This window comes from Hemiscyllium ocellatum, chromosome 3, assembly GCF_020745735.1.
Source record: "Hemiscyllium ocellatum isolate sHemOce1 chromosome 3, sHemOce1.pat.X.cur, whole genome shotgun sequence".
In the NCBI taxonomy this organism is placed as follows: domain Eukaryota; kingdom Metazoa; phylum Chordata; class Chondrichthyes; order Orectolobiformes; family Hemiscylliidae; genus Hemiscyllium; species Hemiscyllium ocellatum.
Window position 1 is genome coordinate 33,101,467 of NC_083403.1, and position 21,145 is coordinate 33,122,611.

Below are 21,145 nucleotides of genomic sequence, written 5' to 3' on the forward strand. Positions count from 1 at the left end.
TTCAATTTCCCCATTGACTTTAAAATTGCAATCCGGCCTTCTTTAAGCTATGTGTAAAGCCTACATACCTATCATTTTGATTTTGCTCTGTTGTAATGCAACTTACATATACTCACTGAACCACCCCAGCTCCAGTCCCATTCCTTCATCTTAAAGAACAAGTACCAAAAAGCATCTTCACCTTAAGGCCAGTTTTCCTCATCCTACCTTCCTTTTTCTATCGATTTTTCTCAAAGATTCACAGGTTTAGAGGAAGAGGGGAATGGAAAATAATCAGGAAAAAAAGTCAATATCCTAGTGTCTTTGAACCTTCTCCCATCTTTCCTGGGGGTGGGTTGGGAGCATTGCTGAAAATCCATGGGGTGCAGAAAGAAGGTAATCAAAAGATTTAAGGAGGCAATTGAAAGAAAATTTGAGCATACAATGGCTATTTGTTAACTATATGAGTCACATGCAGTGTCTTGCACCTGACAGCTGAGATGAGATGAGATCATGGCAAGAAATCATTGAAGACCAGGCAGCATCTCAGGAATAGGGAATTCGACGTTTCGAGCATAAGCCCTTCATCAGGAATGAGAGAGAGTAGCCAAGCAGGCTAAGATAAAAGGTAGGGAGGAGGGACTTGGGGGAGGGGCGATGGAGGTGGGATAGGTGGAAGGAGGTCAAGGTGAGGGTGATAGGCCGGAGTGGGGTGGGGGCGGAGAGGTCAGAAAGGAGATTGCAGGTTAGGAGGGCGGTGCTGAGTTGAGGGAACCGACTGAGACAAGGTGGGGGGAGGGGAAATGAGGAAACTGGAGAAATCTGAATTCATACCTTGTGGTTGGAGGGTTCCCAGGCGGAAGATGAAGCGCTCTTCCTCCAGGCGTTGTGTTGCCATGGTCTGGCGATGGAGGAGGCCAAGGACCTGCATGTCCTCGGTGGAGTGGGAGGGAGAGTTAAAGTGTTGAGCCACGGGGTGGTTGGGTTGGTTGGTCCGGGCGGCCCAGAGGTGTTCTCTGAAGCGTTCCGCAAGTAAGCGGCCTGTCTCCCCAATATAGAGGAGGCCACATCGGGTGCAGCGGATGCAATAGATGATGTGTGTGGAGGTACAGGTGAACTTGTGGCGGATATGGAAGGATCCCTTGGGGCCTTGGAGGGAAGTGAGTGTGGAGGTGTGGGCGCAAGTTTTACATTTCCTGCGGCCCTCCAAGGCCCCAAGGGATCCTTCCATATCCGCCACAAGTTCACCTGTACCTCCACACACATCATCTATTGCATTCGCTGCACCCGATGTGACCTCCTCTATATTGGGGAGACAGGCCGCTTACTTGCGGAACACTTCAGAGAACACCTCTGGGCCACCCGGACCAACCAACCCAACCACCCCGTGGCTCAACACTTTAACTCTCCCTCCCACTCCACCGAGGACATGCAGGTCCTTGGACTCCTCCACCGGCAGAACATAACAACACGACGGCTGGAGGAGGAGCGCCTCATCTTCCGCCTGGGAACCCTCCAACCACAAGGGATGAATTCAGATTTCTCTAGTTTCCTCATTTCCCCTCCCCCCACCTTGTCTCAGTCGGTTCCCTCAACTCAGCACCGCCCTCCTAACCTGCAATCTCCTTCCTGACCTCTCCGCCCCCACCCCACTCCGGCCTATCACCCTCACCTTGACCTCCTTCCACCTATCCCACCTCCATCGCCCCTCCCCCAAGTCCCTCCTCCTTACCTGTTATCTTAGCCTGCTTGGCTACTCTCTCTCATTCCTGATGAAGGGCTTATGCTCAAAACGTCGAATTCTCTATTCCTGAGATGCTGCCTGGCCTGCTGTGCTTTGACCAGCAACACATTTTCAGCTGTGATCTCCAGCATCTGCAGACCTCATTTTTTACTCGAAGAAATCATTGAATCCTGAATCTCAGCAATAAAACTGGAGTAAGCATTATCCTCAAACCAGCCATAGGCAAAATGCAATGAAAGGAACTTACATTGAAAAGAGCAGTGTGAAGCAGGTAATTTAGCCCATCAAATCCGCAGTGACCCTGTAAAGAACATCCCACCCAGTCCCTGTAATTTTGCATTTCCTGTGGCCAATCCACCTAACCTACACATCTTTGGACTGTTGGAGGAAATGGGAGGACCCAGAGGAAACCCACGCAGACCCAGGGAAAATGTGCAAACCCCACACAGACAGTTGCCCAAAGGTGGAATCAATCCCGGGTTCCTGGCGCTATGAGGCAGCAGTGCAAACCACTCAGCTCCTGTGCCACCTGTTTTGAAGGGTAAATTGCTGATCCAAGCTTTCACATCTCTTTGCCAGCCCCAGCCTCCCCTAGTTCTGGATCACTTTGTACTTAAGCACGGAGACAGTCTCTTCCATTGCTCCAAAATTACAAAATAGGTTTCTTCGCACATGTGCACTCTTGATGCCACCTACTGGTGGTGTTCACAGCATTTGTAGCCTTGAATTCAAAAAAATTCAGCTCAATAAATATTTCAGAACATTTGCTTTAGCTTGAAAAATTCAATTAACGATGACTTACCGAATAATATGTGCTGGAAGAAGCTAAAGAAAGATATTCCAATTGTACAGCTGTTGGTACTGATACAATGTGGAAAATCAGACATATTGCATCTGCTCACATTACCGACAAGGCCATCAAAATTTTTTAAATGAAGGCAATAACAGGCATGGAAATGACTTGGTTCCTTATAAACTTCATTCAGGATACACATAGAAGTTTCTGGAAACGATACCGGATGACAATAATAAAGTCACTGTCATACCACATGACTCAGAATTCTTAGTATCTACTTACATCATCTCTTCTTGGAAGTGCTAAATAAGTAATTACAAAGCACAAGTCAATAGAAAAAATACAAGCCTTCATGATTGGGAAAGACTTAGCCAAGGCATCTCAAATCTCTTTCTTTGGCATTTTAGCAGAAGTGCTAACCTGTGCATTGAGATATTATGTCATTATCCACAAAGTAAATTCAATCCTAAGAGTGAAGGATAACAATTAGGAAATGTCACTTATCTTAGTGCTATTGAAAACCTACAAAAACATGATTTTGTCTAACTCACCTTAGCAGATTTTCCAGTTGGGCTTTTCAGACTTGTAGGACTTTGGGATTCCAACTTTGTATTTTGAACAGTGTCTGTAACGTGGGCATAGTTGTTTACCACTTCAGAATTCTGCTTGACTCCCTCAGCTAGCGTCCAGTCATTGGTCTTGAGAGATCTGCAGAATTACAATAGTACTTCCATAAATCTATATATTTGAATTGAACACTATTAAATAGCCTGTGCTGAAATGTTACCATTATGATTGAAATCATATACAGACTGTTGCATTGCTAATACCAGATGTGTAAGATCAGTATGAGAATCTAAATTAATGTGAAATTAGCTGAGGCATTTTTGAATGATTAGACACTATAAATTTAAGGCCTTTTTTCTTTTACCTGTGATGCAAATGAAAATATTAACTTCTTATTTGAAACAGGATGAGATGCAAGCTATTTTACAGAGATTTTAGAAGGGCATTGTTATGGACATGAAAGCATGCATTCATCTAGCAACTTTACCACAAAAAAAGCCTCAAAGTGCTGTGTTATCAAATTTTGATAATTTTCAGACTTTGACGTTCGGCCACAACCAACCGACAGATTGAGATTGATTTTAATGAGTGTCCTTAAAGAGGACAGAAAGGTGGAAAGGATTAGAAATTTTCACAACTTGCATCCAGGAACAAAAGTAGATCAGCAAGCACAAGAATGGGTGGATGGGTGAATGGCACTTGGTGTGAGCTACAGTTACAGGCAGCAAAGTCTGAGATCAAGTTGATACTGGATTGGTTGCCAATCAGGAGTACATTTTAATAGTCAAGAAAATATTGGCCAAATGGATAGATAAGAGTTTCAGCAGCAGATGAGTTGAGACAAAGGCAGAATCAGATAATGATATGGAGCTGGAACAGGTATTCATGCTGACGTGTGGTTGGGACCTGGTCTTGAGGTCAACTTGACTTTGTTTGCAGGGGAGATTTGCAATGACAAGCAGTGCATACAATTTGCTTCAAACTAACAATGAAAAGATATTTCATTTCATTGAGTAGGTGAGATGGTGCTGAGGAAAAGCTGAGGTGACATCATCAACATAAATGTGGAAACAGATACAATACATTTGGGTGATATTGTCAAGGGGGCTGTGTGTATATCAGAAAAAGGAGGGGGCCATGATAGATGCATTTCAGGAAACAAGAAGAGGGTGGAGAAAAAAATTGATGAGATAAATAAAATTAATTGCTGAAGTAAACTGGGAAACTAGATTAAGGTGTAGGTCTGTAGCAGTAAGTAGCAGCCATTTAAGGAGAATACTCAGAAAAGATTCATTTCATTGAGAAAGATGATTCTAGGGAATGGATGAACCATCTATGCCCAATAAAGGAAGTTAAAGATGGTTTTAAAAAAACTAACGGGAAAGCATATAATTCTGCAAGGGAGTTCTTCTGGCATTGGTGGTGTCCCTATCTCCGTACTAGGAGGCCTAACATCAAGTGCCATCTGATCCAGACATACAAAATATCAACTCTGTACAGGTTGGTGAGAAAATATTTATAATACTGCAAGTATTTTGTTCAAGTTAAAAGTTTGTTCATCCTCATATTCTGCCCAAAGAACGACTAAGGTTAATCTAGAACAGCAATTTTAAGTATAAAATAGAAATACAAAGAGTTTCTATGTAAAAATGTAAAAGTGACTGTTGGTCTTCTAGAGAGTGAATCTGTAGAACTAATTATGGTAAATAGAGAAATTGCAGATGAATTGAACTGTATATTTCACAACTGACTCCAATGAAAAGGATATAAATAACACACTGGAAGTAATTGTAAATCAGAATTGAAAGTGAGAAAGGAACTTAAAACAATTAAAATCACCAGGGAAATGGCAGATGTGTTCTATTTTGATACAAGCAAACAAAATAACAGAAGCAGACCATTCAATCACTAACCCTAATCAGTTGACTCTGCTTTGTCATTTGTTAAGCTGATGGCTGATCTATTTGTCCTTCTAATTCCACATTTCCATCCTCAAAGATTTCTCTGCTAACAAGAATCTATCCACCTCTGCCTTACAAAAAATCATTGAGTGACCCCACTTCCATCACCTTCTCAGGGACATAATTCCAAAGCTGCATAGCTTTGTTAGAGTAAAAAAATAATCTCTGTCCACAGACTTTAAAATAGTGTCCCGAGTTCTGGACTGACCCACAAGAGAAAACATTGTCAAGACCATTCAGGATCTTATACAGTTCAAACAAGTCACCTTTTACTCTTCAAAGCTCCAGTGGAAACAATGCAAGTGTATCCTCAGAATTCAACCCAATCATTTCAGATATCAATCGAGTAAACATCCTCTGAACTGCTGCTAATTATTTACATCATCCCTTCAATAAAGAGACTGAAATAGCATAGGCATTCAATATGTGATCTCACCAATGCCTTGTACAACTGAAGTATAAGAACACATGAACTAAGAGAAGTAGGCAATTCAGCCCGTTGAGCCTGCTCCACCATTTGTTATGATCATGGCTGATTCCATCTCAGCCTCAACTACACTTTCCTGCCTGCTCTTAATTACCCTTCAAGAGATTACTGATAAAAATCTATCTCCTCCTTAAATTTACTCAATGTCTCAACATCTGTGGCCCTCTGCAGCAGTGAATTCCACAGATTCACAACCTTTGAGAGAATTAATTTCTCATCTGTTTTAAATTGACTACTCCTTATCTTAAAAATATGACCTCTCATTCTAGAATGCCCCCCTTGAGGAAGCATCTTGTCTATGTCTACTTTGTCAACCCCTTTTAACATCTCATAAAACTCAATTAGATCTCCTCTTATTCCTCTAAACTCCTAAACTGTTCAATCTCTTCTCATAAGACAAATCCCTTATCCCTGGAATCAATCTGACAAACCTCCTCTGGACTGCCTCCAATACAAGTACATCCCTCCTCAAGTAAGGGGACCAAAAAGAGTACACAATACTTCAGGTACAGTCACACCAATGCCTTGTACAGTCACTTTTATGTTTAATTCCTTCCATAATAAAATAGAACATCACGTTAACTTCCTTGATTGCATGCTGTATCTGCATACCAATTCATGCACTACAGCAATTCGGAATTCAGGAGTCATTGTCCATTTATGTAATACCACGGTTCAGAGGGCCAAATGATCCTTCTGTATTTTCACTTCCTATATTTCTATGTCAATGATCGATTCTAACACCTTCCCCTGACAGATGTCAAGTTAACCATTCTCGGTTTTATGTCTCCTTCCTTTTTTGAATAGATGGGGTACATTTGCTACCTTCCAATCTGATGGAACTTTTACTGAATTGAGGGAGTTTTCTAAAGTTAACATCAATGCATCTACTGGCTCATTAGCCACCACGTTTGACACTCTAGACTGAATTGCTTCTGAACCAGGAGACCAGCACATCTCCATCAGTTTGCTTCGTATTTCATCCTTGCAACTGTAGTTTTACTAGGTTCCTCTCTCCCTTCTGCCTTCTGATTTACAACTATTACTATAATTTCAAGTGCCACAAAAGTTATTACATAATCTAAAATGTTTTGATGTAGGGGTAACATATTAGCTTGGATACAGGTTCATAGGAATCAAAGGGTAGGCATAAAGGGGTTATTTTTAAGTCAGTATGATGTGACAAGTATGTGCCATAATGATCGGTGTTAGGGCATCAAATGCATACAATTTATATCCATGGCATGAATGAAGGATTGATAAATTTACTGTTAATACAAAGATAGGTAGAAATGTAGGTTGTGAGTAAAACATAAGGTGTCCGTGAAGGGATATAGTTAGGTTAAAAGAATTAAATTTGGCAGATGGAGGGTAATGTGGGAATTTTGATCTTCTTCATTCAAGGAATATTTGCTTTGCTGGCTGGGCCATCATTTATTACCCAAACTTATTTGCCCTTGAGAAGGTGTTGGTGAGCTGCTTTCTTGACCTGCTGCAATCCTTTGGTCTCCTTCCCCACATGCTATTTAGTAGTAAGTTTCCTAACACTTCTGAACAGGATGGTGAATACAAAGATTTCCCCTACAACCTGCAGCCAGAGGCCTCACTGTCTGGCATAGGCATCCCAGTCACTAGGATTATCAGATCAGCCATGATCTCACTGAGTGGTGAAGTAAACTTGATGGGCTGAATGGCTCTGCTTATGTTTCTTCGTCTTATATTTCACTGTTATTCAAAACCTTATGACACAAAGATTGCTGACCCCCACATAGTTGCCCACTGTTACTTGCTCTACATTTAATCCATCTCATTCCCATGAACATGGTTTATCCTCCTTTTCTTGTTGGACCAGAAACATACTGCTTTAGGAAATTCTCCTGAACACAATCTAGGAATGCCTGTCCCTTATCCTACCACTATCCCACTGTATATACTGGTAAATAAAATCCCCCATTAAGTCTACATCTTTTAAACCAAAACCACCTCCAATTCAACCTAATCCTTTACTGCCGAAGATCACACTGCAGATGGAAATCCTCCGTCTACTGTCAGCAGATGTTAATGAATCACATGTCTGATGCCCATCCACTGATTTCAGTGTTGTAAACGCACGAAAATGAAGCTAATGTAGTTTTACCATCTCATTTTATCAACAAAGCATCGAAGCTAGGAGCAGAAGTAGGACATGAAACTTTTCAAGTCTACTCCACCATTCAAATGATTAGATTAGATTAGATTAGACTTACAGTGTGGAAACAGGCCCTTCGGCCCAACAAGTCCACACCGACCCGCCGAAGCGCAACCCACCCATACCCCTACATTTACCCCTTACCTAACACTACGGGCAATTTAGCTTGGCCAATTCACCTGACCCGCACATCTTTGTGACTGTGGGAGGAAACCGGAGCACCCGGAGGAAACCCACGCAGACACGGGGAGAACGTGCAAACTCCACACAGTCAGTCGCCTGAGTCGGGAATCATGGCTGATCCTCTCAATGCCACATTCCTACTTGCTCTCCATATACCCCTTTATGTCTTTAAAATCTAAACATGTATCTGTATCTTCCTTGACTTGCACAGCTTTCTATGGTAGAGACTTTCAAAGATTCACTACTCTAAGTGAAGACATTCTTCCTCATGTCCGTTCTAAATGGTCAATCCCATAGCTGGAGACTGTTGTCTCCCAATTCCCGAACAGGGAAAATATCTTCACTACACCCAGTGTGTCCAGCCATGTTAGAATTATAATCCAAAAACTGGAGATCAGATATTAACCTGCTTCTTGCTATCCTCTGTGATTCATAGTATATCTCCTTTACGTGGATGTTTAATTTTCCTTTGTGGACTGTTCTTGTTTTGACAGTGCATATTGGAACAGCTGCCGATTGTTCATTTATTGAATTGACTTGTGTGGAGGAAAGATGTAAACATTATGCTGATTTATTGTGACTTCCAGGAAAACTAGCCTTTTAAAATTTGTTTACAGTATTTGGGCATCACCAGTTGTGCCAGCATTTATTGCCTATACCTCATTGTCCAGAGGCAGGTTGAGTCAATGACATTTCTGCAGATCCGGAGTCACATATTGGCTGGACCAAATAAGGATGGCAGATTGATGAATTGGATAGGTTTTTTTCCATGGTTACCACAAGATTAACAATTTAATTCAGAATTTTTTGCTATTTAAAATGCTCATTCAAATTTGTCCATGATTGGTTTTGAACCCTGGTCTGCAGAACATCAGCTCAGAGAGCTCGATAACTATTTCACTACACCACTGCCTTTCCTTGATAACATCCAACAATCTGGAAGAAGGGCTGGGTTCAAGGAAAAAAATACAGACAGCAGTCTGGTAAAAACAGCAAGAAAGAGAAAGAGATAAATCCAGGTTTGGTGGTTGGGTTGACATTCTAAAATCTGGAAAGCCAACAGTTCATTAACACAATAAATATGGACAACTAAAAATATCCACAGAAATGTATTTATATCTCATGAGTGCACTGACGCACCAGTATACAGTCAAAGCTATGAGTGAGACATGATCATAGTTATATGTGAATTATATTTCACACTTCTTTGAATTGTACTCTCAAGCAATATGAATTATTGAAAGAATGTGTGAATGATCACATTTTTATTGTGGTTCCATTGCGCACAGTGTCAACAGGAAACATAGAGGAGTAATTAGCTCAGCTAGCTCTTAAAAAGCAACTGTCCAAGAACTCAAACACCACCTCCTCACTGCAGCACCATTATTTATTTAGAAGATCAGTCCTACTAGGCCGTGCTGAGTGACCAGTTAAACACTAGAACTGGAGTTTATGGACAATGGGTCTTAGTGCTTCAGGGCAAAGAATACGAAGATCAACCTTTGCCTCTGAATTATAGCCAGAAATTCCTGCATCAAAGTCCATATCATGGACTCCCCTTTGTCAAACAGAAAGCCATGATTGCCTTTCTGAGCCCAAAAGTGAAGGAGGTAGTTGACTGAGGTGCCAAAGGATGACTTTTGCCGGTGGAACTGCACCACGGAACCTATGGAAAAACAATTGGCAGGCAAACGATGTTTCCATTCCGAAGAATGATGAATGTGTTGTACTGAGTTATATAAATGAGCAAAGCACAGGTTCAATTCATAATCCATATGAATGATGTTATTAGCCGTTATAGCTCGAGAGGGGGAACATAATGTGGATCCTCAATCTCAATCACTACCTCATAATAATTACTGGAAGGTGCATAACTAGGGTAATAGATGAGGATGGGATTGAGCTCAATTGTGATGCATTCTATCTTCAACAGGAATCAGTGCTTCAAGAGAGTGGAGCAATTTGATGGGTGGGTGAGGGTTTGAAAAAGAACAAAATAATTCAACAATGGTGAGGAGAATGCAGAGATTGGTCAAAATGTCCAATTTCACAAGCTTGTGGGGAATCCCACAAGCATAGAATGTATGGCTGCACAAAGTGGTTGAGGCTGAGACCTTTGCATTTGTTAAGGACAAATCAATAAATATTTGAAGAAGATCTCAAATGGCTCTAGGTGACCCATGTAATTAAATTTGTATTGCTCAAATGGTGATAGGAGAAAGTGAAGATTACAAGATGCTGGAGGTCAGAGTTGAAAAGTGTGGCACTGGTAAAGCACAGCAGGTCAGGCAGCATCTGGGGAGCAGGAGAATTGACATTCTGGGCATAAGCCCTTCCTGATGAAGGACTCAAATGGCGATGGGGCAATTCTCTCCTACACATTTCTACAATTCTAAAGTTTGAAATTGTTCCATGAATTTTGCTCAGAATAAGTGCCCTCTGAAGTTGCTGAAGATGTAACCACAGCATAAACAGACAGTATACATCAAGTCGCAATTGCCTTGTGCCTCATACATTATTCAGTCACCAGAGATTATTGGATGAATATCACATTCACTGTACTTACTAAGGGTATATAACTTTATTAAGAAATATCGCAGCTGCTGACTTCCAAAAAACAATAAGGCTGGTATACATTGTACATATTTAAACTAGGCCCTCCAGCTTCATCTTATTGCAATTTAATCCTTTGAAATATATTGCATTATCAATTATTTATGAAATATTGCTTAATACATAGCATAGCACCCTCTGGTGGACAAAAAAAATCATAAAGAAAACCAAAAAAGTTTAATTGAGATCTTCCAAATGGAAGCAGTGGCTCAAGTTTTATGGCTGCACTTCACCTGACCAACTCCCCCACACCACATGGACGGACACACCCACACACATACACACACACAAACAAAGTGGAAGCAGCCTCACAGGGAAGAGGAAGTACTTTAAAATTCAGTGGGATGGCAGAGGTAAATATTATGCCCATTGCCTACACGACCCTACTGACACTTTACCAGTAGTGGGTGTGCATCAGGTGACCATCCTTATAATTGTCAATTATTTCTTAACCACCAGTAGTTGGGGTGCCCATGCCACTCAGTGAGACCCCTGACCGCTTTGCTGCAGGCTTTACAGCAATCCCTCATATTCAAGCACAGTGTTGGTTCCATCAGTGGACAGGACCATCTCCAGTTAACCAAAATGGCTCCTGGTCACCATTCCTACTCCTAGCCTTGCTGGGCCTGGAAGACTGGCCCTAGTGAGGTCACCGCACTTACCTTAGCCTCCGATGATGTTCTTGTGTTGGACTGACTGCAACCCCAGCAGTGGTTACCATATCCAGTGCCTCTGCTGGAACTAGACTATCTGATTGGCTGGCATCTCTTGGAAACAGAGCATCCTCCCTCATGAAGGCAGAAAAGACGACCTTAAGAAAATAACTACCTAACAACTGCAAAAGTCCAATTACAGTTGGCACAAGTAGGTGCTCCCAACAGCCTCCATGTAAAATTCAGCACAATGCTTTATCCTGCTCAGGGCACTTGTGAAGCAATGATACTCAAGTCACTCATTTGGAATGATTTGATGGAGAGCAAACACCAATGCGTAACACCTATGTTAGCTGATCATCTTCTAATTCTGCTTTAGTGATGTTTGGATTACAGACTAATATTATATTGCGTCAATGTTTTTTTGTGAATAATGAATGCAGCTAACAATGATAATGGTCCATCTGTCTTTGTGATGTTGACAGATATTGCCCAAGGCACAATTCACGTGCTCTCCATTCACATAATAGCAAGGGAGTTCATGCAGCCACCTAAAAAGCAGCAGATTGGGCCTCAGCTCAACACCTCATCCTAAAAGCAGCACTTCCATCATCACGGTGCTGTGTTGCAGCGAGACTTAAACCCATGGTTCAGCAGTCAGAATTTTACCAACTGAGCCACACTTGACACACTGGTACATTGGAATGGGTATGCAGGATCTTGATTAAGAAGTTGGAGATGATATAAAACTTGGAAATGTGCTAATCAATGAGGATGATAGTAACACACCTCAGAAGAATGCACATAGACCAATGAAGTTAAAAGAAAAATGTCAGTTCTAATTTAATACTGAAACAGTTTGATGTAAAAACAAATTTCTGGCAAGGTAAACCAATGATCCAATTTTAAATGGGTGCAAAAAACAAACATTCCTATGCATACAAATATTTGAAGGTAATAGAATAAGAGGGCTGTTAAAAATGAATGCGAGATTCCTAAATTTTCTAATGCAGAGACTGAGCACAAAAGAAAGGAGGAGACTATGCTGAAACTTGATAAAATGGTTAATCAGCTGGAGTGCACTGTTCAGTTCTACATACTGCTGAAAAGAAAGACAAGCTGCTGAAGCTGTGCACCATGCAAAGTAAGGTGACAAAGGCGTGGAGAGAAGCCAGTAGAGATTTACTAGAATGGTACCAATGTGACTTCAGTTTACAAAGAAACTGAAGAAGCTAAACATGTTCTTCTTAGAAAGTGGAAAAAGAGGAGGTTTGATATTGGGGTTGAACATTATGAAGATAAGAATAAAGCAAATCAGGAAAATCTTTTCATGGCAGAACAGCTGTCAAGAGAACACAGACTTAAGGTAACAGGCAAAAGAACTACAGGTGACAAGAGAAAACTTCCTGTTAAACAGGGTGAGTGTTGCAATCTAGAATGAACAAAAATATTTCAATGGTAACATTGAAAAGAGAAATGAATAAAAGTTGAAGGGGAGGAATATGCCAGGTTCTGGAAAGGAACAGGGAAATGGAATCAATTGGATAGCTCTGCCAAACAACCAACATAGGCATGGTTGGCTGAATGGCCTCCTTCTTCACTGTATTATCCTATGAGGTGTTCTATAGAGATCTGTGGAATTGTGCATAAGGTGAGGTGACAGTGACTGCCCTGACATAAAGGCCACATGTAACCAAACATAGTGTCAAGGAGTCCCAGCAAAGCCAAAATCAACAGGAATCAAGGCAAAATGCTCTGCCATTTAAAATCATATCAGGCACATATAAAATGGTTGTGATTGTTGGGGGTGAGTCATCTTAGCTCCAGGACGTCTCTTCTGGAGTTCCTCAGGATCGTATCCTAGGCCCAAGCATCTTCAGCTGTTAATCAATGACCTTGTTTCCCTGATAAGTTCAGAAGTGGGGATGCTCGCTGATGATCGTACCATGTTCAGCACTACTTGCAACTCAGAATCATACAGTCATATAGTACATCTCGGTCCAACCAGTGCATGCTGATCATAATCTGAAACTAAGTTAGTCATACCTGCTCCTGGCCCATATCCCTCCAAACCTTTCTTATTCATGTACTCATCCAAATGTCTTTTAAATTGTACCCACATCCACCACTTTCTCAGGAAGTTTATTCCATGCATGAACCGTCCTCTGTGTAAAACCTTTGCTACCATGTATTTTTTAAATCTCTCTCTCACCTTAAAAATGTGTCCCTGATCTTGAAATCCCTTATCCTAGAGAAAAGACAATAAGAAATAAGAGCAGGAGTATGCCAACTGGCCCTTCGAGCCCGCTCCACCATTCAATAAGATCATAGCCTCAGCTCCACTTGCCTGCTATCTCACCATAATCCTTAATTCTTCTACTGTTCAAAAAATTATCTATCATAGCTTTAAAAACATTCAACAACATTCACCTAGACAACTACTATTAGTTTGATCTATACCCCTCATTGTTTTACACACTCCTATAAGATCAACTCTCAACCTACTCTGCTCTAGTAGAAAAAAGTCCCAGCCTATACAGTCCTTATAACACAAGTCAGATCTGCACTACATAAATGCCAGGGAATGACTATCACCAACAAGATAAAATCTAACCATTGTCCCTTGGCAATCATTACCATTGCTGAATTCCCTACCACTGACCAGAAACTGAACTAGATTAGTGTCCCTACTTCTGGGCATGAAGGTCTGAGTTCAAGTCACACCTGCCTCAGACATGTGCCTGAACACATTGATTAAAAAATTTTTTGAATGCTGAGCACATCTGAAGTTATAAATATTTCAGACAGTAATTCACCTCCTGACTTCTCCAATCCTGTCTGCCATCTACAATAGACAATCAGGAATATGATGGAATACTCCAAACTGCAGGGATGGGAGCAGCTCTACCAACACTCAAGAAGTTTGACATCATTTAGGATTGAATAGCCAACTGACTTGCACCACCTCCACAAACCTTCACTTGCTCCACCCCCAATGCTCAGTAGCAGCAGTATGACTGGCTACAAGGTGCCCTGTAGAAATTTCCCAAGGCGACTTAGGCAGCACCTTCCAAACCTATGCATGACCTCTACTATTTTGAGTGACAAGAGCTTCAGGTACATAGGTATGCCACCATCTGTAAGTTTTTCTCCAAGCCACTCACCATTCTGACTTAGAAATATATCACCATTCCTTCATCATCACTGGGTCAAAATCCCCTCCTAATGGCAATGTGGGTATACCTACACTGAAAGTCTTCAGTGTTTCAAGAAGCTAATACATGATCCTGTTCTCAAGGGCAATTAGATAGGAAAACATTTTTAACAAATTATACTGAGCATAGTTAAGACAATTTTGTCAAAATTTGGATTTGCATTCATCAACATATTCACAAGAATATCTTTGTAAAGGGTAGCGACATTTTACAGGAGATGGGAAGAAGAGTGCTACTTTGCAGTTAATTGTCAATCATTTAATTAATACATTCTCCATGGCAATGCCAAAACCAAACACGTTTATCTAAAAACTAGGTAAAAATGTTAAACTGGACGAAAATCAGTTGAACAACAGATAAAAACCATAAAAGCTAAAGAATTTGGATAGGAATTGTGGAGATGAGAATGTTTAAATTTCATCAGAATCAAACTCTCTACTGGTTTCCCTTCCATGAGTAATATCAGACTTTTCAGAGATAATGCCTCCTCCTTCCATTAGTTGTCTCTATAATTTTCTGTTCTCAACCTTCTCACAGCACCGAATGATGCAAGACAATTCCAAAATTATGTACAATCCAAGAACAGATCAAAAGCAAGTTATGTTAATCCGAAATTATTCCACAATCGTTGTGCTCATCATGTAGGTGTTGTCCTTATTTTCAGTTTTGTGCTATAACTGAGTTCCAAGTCAACAGGCAAGAAACACAGAAATAGATGTAAAATGTCAGAGCTGCTGGCGGAGCACTGACTGAAGTGATTGCTCTGCTTGAGAATCTCTTCAGCTGTAACACGGTTAGGCAGAATTTCAATTTTTATTATCACTATCAGTTCCATCTCATGGCAAGTCCAAAACTTTGTACCCATGGAAACAAACAAAAAGGAACTGGATTACAGTCATGCTACATTTTTCGATAAATGTTCAAATGATAAAAAGAAAGCCTGATTTAATGTCAACTGCATGATAGCTTTATATATTACGGCAGTTGCTTGAAACTCTTTTGACTCATTAACCCCACCCCCCCCAAAAAAAATACAACTTGTAACTCTCACCCTTCACCTTTAAAATACTAATTAGCACTAAGGTGCTAACTGAAATCAGCTGATAGCACATTTAACTCTGATGCAAAGATTAGGTTGATGACCACATCAAGTCTTGACAAATTAAATTCACACTTCAGTGCCATACAGTGGGAGTAATGCCTTGTCAGAGGTGTTTTCCTATTGTTGAAGGTAGATCACAGACACCGTGGACTGTACGGCCTGTTCCTGTGCAGTATTTTCTATGAATGCAAACATTCCCATATTATTAGAATCAGATAGGAGGTGACCAATTCAGCCCACTATGTCTGTGCCAGCTCTTTGAAAGAGTTGTCCAACTTAAGCCTGCAGTTACCTCATTATTTTGCAAACTGATTCTCTTAAGTATGTGACCAATTAAAGATTAGGAAGATTAAATGAAATCTGATACTATCAGGTACATTCTTCGTCAGTAGGGGAATCAAGGGTTATGGGGAAATGGCAAGAAAGTGGGTAAGATCTCATTGAGTGGTGGAGCAGACTCAATGGCTGAACAACCTACTTCTGCTTCTATTACGCATGGTCTTGAGGCCTAACCAGTAATTTGTAAAGGATTTGCAGGGCTTCCTTTCTGTATAATCAATGCCGCGACTTGCAAAATCAAATTTTCCCTTCATTTTCTTCACTACCTTGACAATTTGCCCTGCCACCTTCAAAGACTAGTAAAATAAGCACCAGGTCTGCTCTTGCATTCAAAATAACACCATTTATTGTTCCTTCCATAAAGTTCTTCTGAAATGGAAGGTTCGTTTTAAGATGTTTCTTCACCAAACACGTAACATCATCAGTGAGCCTCCGGACGAAGCACTGCTGGTGTTTCCAGCTTTCTATGCATATGTTTGGGTTTCTTTGGGTTGGTGATATCACTTTCGTGGTGATCTCATTTCCTATGGTGAGGTCATTTCCTGTTGTTTTTCTCATGGGGTGACAAATGGGATCCAAGTCAATGTGTTTGTTAATAGAGTTCCGGTTGGAATGCCATGCTTCTAGGAATTCTTGTGTGTGTCTCTGTTTGGCTTGTCCTCGGATGGATGTGTTGTCCCAGTCAAAGTGGTGTCCTTCCTTATCGTATGTAAGGATACTCGTCAGAGGGGTCATGTCGTTTTGTAGCTAGTTGATGTTCGTGTATCCTGGTGGCTAGTTTTCTGCCTATTTGTCCAATGTAGTGTTTTTTACAGTCCTTGCATGGTATTTTGTAAATGACATTAGTTTTGCTTGTTGTTTGTACAGGGTCTTTCAAATTCATTAGCTGCTGTTTTAGTGTATTGGTGGGTTTGTAGGCTACCATAATGCCAAGGGGTCTGAGTAGTCTGGCAGTAATTTCTGAGATGTCTTTGATGTAGGGGAGAGTGGCTAGGGTTTCTGGACACATTTTGTTTGCTTGTTTGGGTTTGTTGCTGAGAAATTGAGGGACTGTGTTCATTGGGTATCCATTCTTTTTGAATACATTGAATAGGTAATTTTCTTTTGCTCTGTGTAGTTCCTCTGTGCTACAGTGTTTGGTGACTCATTGAAATAATGTTCTGACAGGCAGAAAACTAGCCACCAGGATACATGGATATCAACTAGCCACAAAACGACATGACCCTCTCTCACTGGTATCGTTACATATAGATAAGGAAGGACACCACTTCGACTGGGACAACACATCCATCTTAGGACAAGCCAAACAGAGACACACACGAGAATTCCTAGAAGCATGGCATTCCAACTGGAACACTATCAACAAACACATTGACTTGGATCCCATTTACCACCCCCTGAGAAACAGAACAGGAAATGACATCACCAACTCAAAGAAACCCAAACATATAAACAGAAAGCAGGAAACATCTGCAGGGCTTCGTCCCTGAAGATGTTTCTGAGTATGGTGACGAAACGTCAGAAAATGAACCTTCCAGCTCAGCGAACAAACCTACTTCCAGAAACACAATCTGAGCTAGCTACAAATCTTCTCAAGACTCGTTCTTCTGAAAGTACATTACTTCAAATTCATCAATCTAAATAGCATCTAAAATAACTATTATAATTGTCTGTTTGCAACATAAGAATTATATGAAAATACACTTCAAGACATTTCAAAAGACTTCTGTTTAACAGAAGTGGCACTGAGTCACATAAGGAGATATCAGGTCGGATTAACTAAATTTGGTCAAAAATGTAAGTCTTAATGCTTAACTTAGAATAAGGAAAGTGGTGGAGAGAGGTGGAGAGAAAAAGGGAGGAAATTCCAAATCTTGGCATTGAAGACCAATGATAGAGCAACGAAAATCCGGGATGAGGAATAGAGAAATCCACCCTAGATAGCCAGGGTGGTAGTGGGGCTGGTGAAGATTGCAAAGATATGAGGACTGGAAACATGAAGGTACTTGAAAACAAGGGTTAAAACTTTATAATTCAGACTTTACTTAGTCAGGATTCAATGCAGTTTAGATGATTGGGATTTGGTATGAGTTAAGATATGGACAGCAGAGCTTTGGTCAACCTCAACTCGAAAGGAGTAGAATGACAGGAGACAAACCCAAAATAAGTTGGTGCAACCATCTGGAGGTAACTGAGATATAATGAAGCAGTTGAGCTGAGACAGTTTCGAAATTGAGCCCATCTGCCACCTGCCTGTCTGTTTCACTATTTTGTCTATGTCCTCCTAAGATCTAATGTAAAAAGAGCTCATTCTTTACTGTATTGCCATGTTTTCTATAATCTGTAACCTTATAAACTGTACTTGCTATGCCCAGATCAATGATCCTATGTGAGAGCCCCTCACATAACTTCACTCCCAGTCGAAAAGCATCCATGCAGACTGGTAGCCAATTACATATCCAGGTTACCACTGTCTCTTTGATATTGTTTTGAAAATCCACATATATAAAATCTGTCACTTTACTTTAATCAAACCACATTTTAAAAATTTAATCAGAAGATGCAATCAGACTTTTTGGAAACAATTTTCCTTTAACAAATCACTATTGAGGAATGAGTAAAGCTTCCCACAGCTACCCAATCGTACTGTGGGGACCTGATCAACATTCCTCTCTTAAATAACATTTCAATTACAAACAGATCGATCACTCAATCTTTTTACTCTTTTTGTCCTGTGCCAATTAAGTTTGGTTACAGTAACACTAATATAGTTCCACAGATTTGAAATGTTTTGAAGGCATAATCAAATTATTTTCTTTCTAGTTGCATTTTCAAATGAAATAGTGATACATTGCTTGCCAGCAGTTATGTAGCAATGAGTCTGACAAACAGTTAATATAAGGTCACTTGAGAAAGATGTTTCGCACATTAACACTACCTGCCCAACCTAAAGCAATGAGGCTTGTGGAACCTGATGGTCTAGTTGCTAAATTAATGAAGAAACTAACAAAATATCACAAAGTTTGCCTGGATGAAGAGCCCTTGTTACAATTCCCCCAGATGACCACTGTTGGCACCCTGTGTATTTGCCACTTCTAACAATGTGTGGTACTGGGTAAGGGTTGTTTAAGATAGTTCATTGACACCAATCTTCATTTGCCTTTACTTTACCTTGGGCCTATCTGGTGGTGAGAAATAAATGATACTCCAAAACAGAGTATCTATAGAATGAGGCACTGTTTTCATGATGGCAATAAATATAACTACATTTAGTTAGACATAATTAATATGACTTTATGAACCTGGTACAGATATGCCTGTCCCCAGTAAGGAACATAGAAAATTGGAACATAGGAACAGGGGTAGGCCATTCAACTCAGAGCCTGTTCCACCATTCAATGAAATCTTCGCCTAGCTCCATATACTTGCCTTTGGCACATGCCCATCAATCACCTTTGCTTAACAAAAATTATCTTCTCACATTTAAGATGAACAACCGATCTAACATCTATATGTGGAAGAGAGTTTCAAGTGCTTCCTGACATCTCTCCTGAATATCTGGCTCTAATTTTCAAACTTGCCTTCTAGATCTAGAATCACCAACTGGTGGAAACAGTCTTTTTTAAATCTATCCTGCCTTTTCCTGTTGATAGCTTGAAGAATTCAAATCAGATCACTCATAAATTCTAGGGAAAAACACAGGCTTAATTTGTGTAATACCCTCCCATAACTTAACCCCTGAATTCCAGGTATCATTCTTGTAAAACTACTTTGTACTCCTGCTAAAGCCAATATATCCTTCTTAAGATTTGGTGTTTAGATCTGTTCAAAGTACTTAGTGGAAATCAAACCAGGATTTTGTATAACTGCAGTGTAACTTCTGTACCTTTGTATTCCAATCCTTTAGATATAAATGGGTAAAAAAAATGAGGTCTGCAGATGCTGGAGATCACAGTTGAAAATGTGTTGCTGGTTAAAGCACAGCAGGTCAGGCAGCATCCAAGGAATAGGAAATTCGACGTTTCGGGCATAAGCCTGATGAAGGGCTTATGCCCAAAACGTCGAATTTCCTATTCCTTGGACATTCCTGATGAAGGGCTTATGCCCGAAACGTCGAATTTCCTATTCCTTGGAATTCCTGATGAAGGGCTTATGCCCGAAACGTCGAATTTCCTATTCCTTGGATGCTGCCTGACCTGCTGTGCTTTAATCAGCAACACATTTTCAACTTTAGATATAAATGCCAACATTCCATTATCTGTCTTGGTTATTTTTTGCACACGTTCTTGACATTTTAAAGATTTATGCACCTAAACCTTCAAGTCTCTTTGGATAACAAATTATATTCAACTTCAAAGCATCTAGAAAATACCTTGATCTATCCTCTTGCAGTCCAAAATGGATAACCTCACACTTATTTACACTGAACTGTATATGTGACAGTTTTACCTATTCATCTAGTCAATCAATATTTCTTTGTAATTATATGCAATGATTTATAATGCCAAATAACTTTGAGTCATCAGTAAATTTCCATGTCATTAGCCAAGTTATTAATAAATAGTGTAAATAATTGAGGACCTAACACACATCAGTGTAGAACATCACTAGTCACATTCTGCCAATTTGAGTACCTACCCATTATACCTATTTTCTGTCACCTCTTACTCATTCAATTTCCCAGCTGGATCAGTAATTTCTGTTAACCTTAGTTAACAGTCTCATTTGAGCAACTTTATCAAATACCCTCTGGAAGTCCATATAAACAATATCTGCTATCCACGCTCCCTTAGTCACTTCTTCAAAAAAATTCAGTGAGGTTTATCAGGCATGACCAACATGCCATGAATTCATCCTAGCTGTCCCTGATGAACCAAAGATTTTCAAGATGTTCAGTTAACCTGCCCTTGACTATAAACTCCAACAATTTCCCCAAAACAGTTGTTAGGCTAACTGGTCTGTAATTCACTGTTTTTCCTCTTCCACTAATTTTAAAAGCAGAGTGACATATGTAATTCAAAAGAATGAAGCCCGTACCCAGGGATCTCTGAAAGACTAAAGATAGGGAATCTACAATGTGGTCCCTACTTTCCTTAACACCCTTGATGGAAATGGTAAGTTCCCCAGGATTTGTCACTGTTTAATTCCATTAATTTGCTCATTATTGGTATTTCACTTACGTTAAAGTTATTTGGATCTATCATTAATTTCCTTGGACTTCTGACAAGCTATCTGCCTTTTCTACAGTAAACACTGAGGCAAAATAATTATTGAATGTGTAGAATCATGGAATCATAGAATATCACATACAGAATGAG

General features: G+C 40.2%; 1 protein-coding gene across 2 annotated transcripts in view; it reads right to left on the reverse strand.

Annotated features, from left to right (window-relative positions):
* Positions 1 to 21,145, reverse strand: part of crybg1a (crystallin beta-gamma domain containing 1a) — a 226,341-nt gene that overhangs the window by 162,085 nt on the left and 43,111 nt on the right. For both annotated transcript variants that reach the window (XM_060849434.1, XM_060849426.1), the window contains exon 2: positions 3,071 to 3,227. In XM_060849434.1, the coding sequence (XP_060705417.1) occupies positions 3,071 to 3,227 (157 nt within the window). The remainder of the gene's footprint in view (positions 1 to 3,070; positions 3,228 to 21,145) is intronic.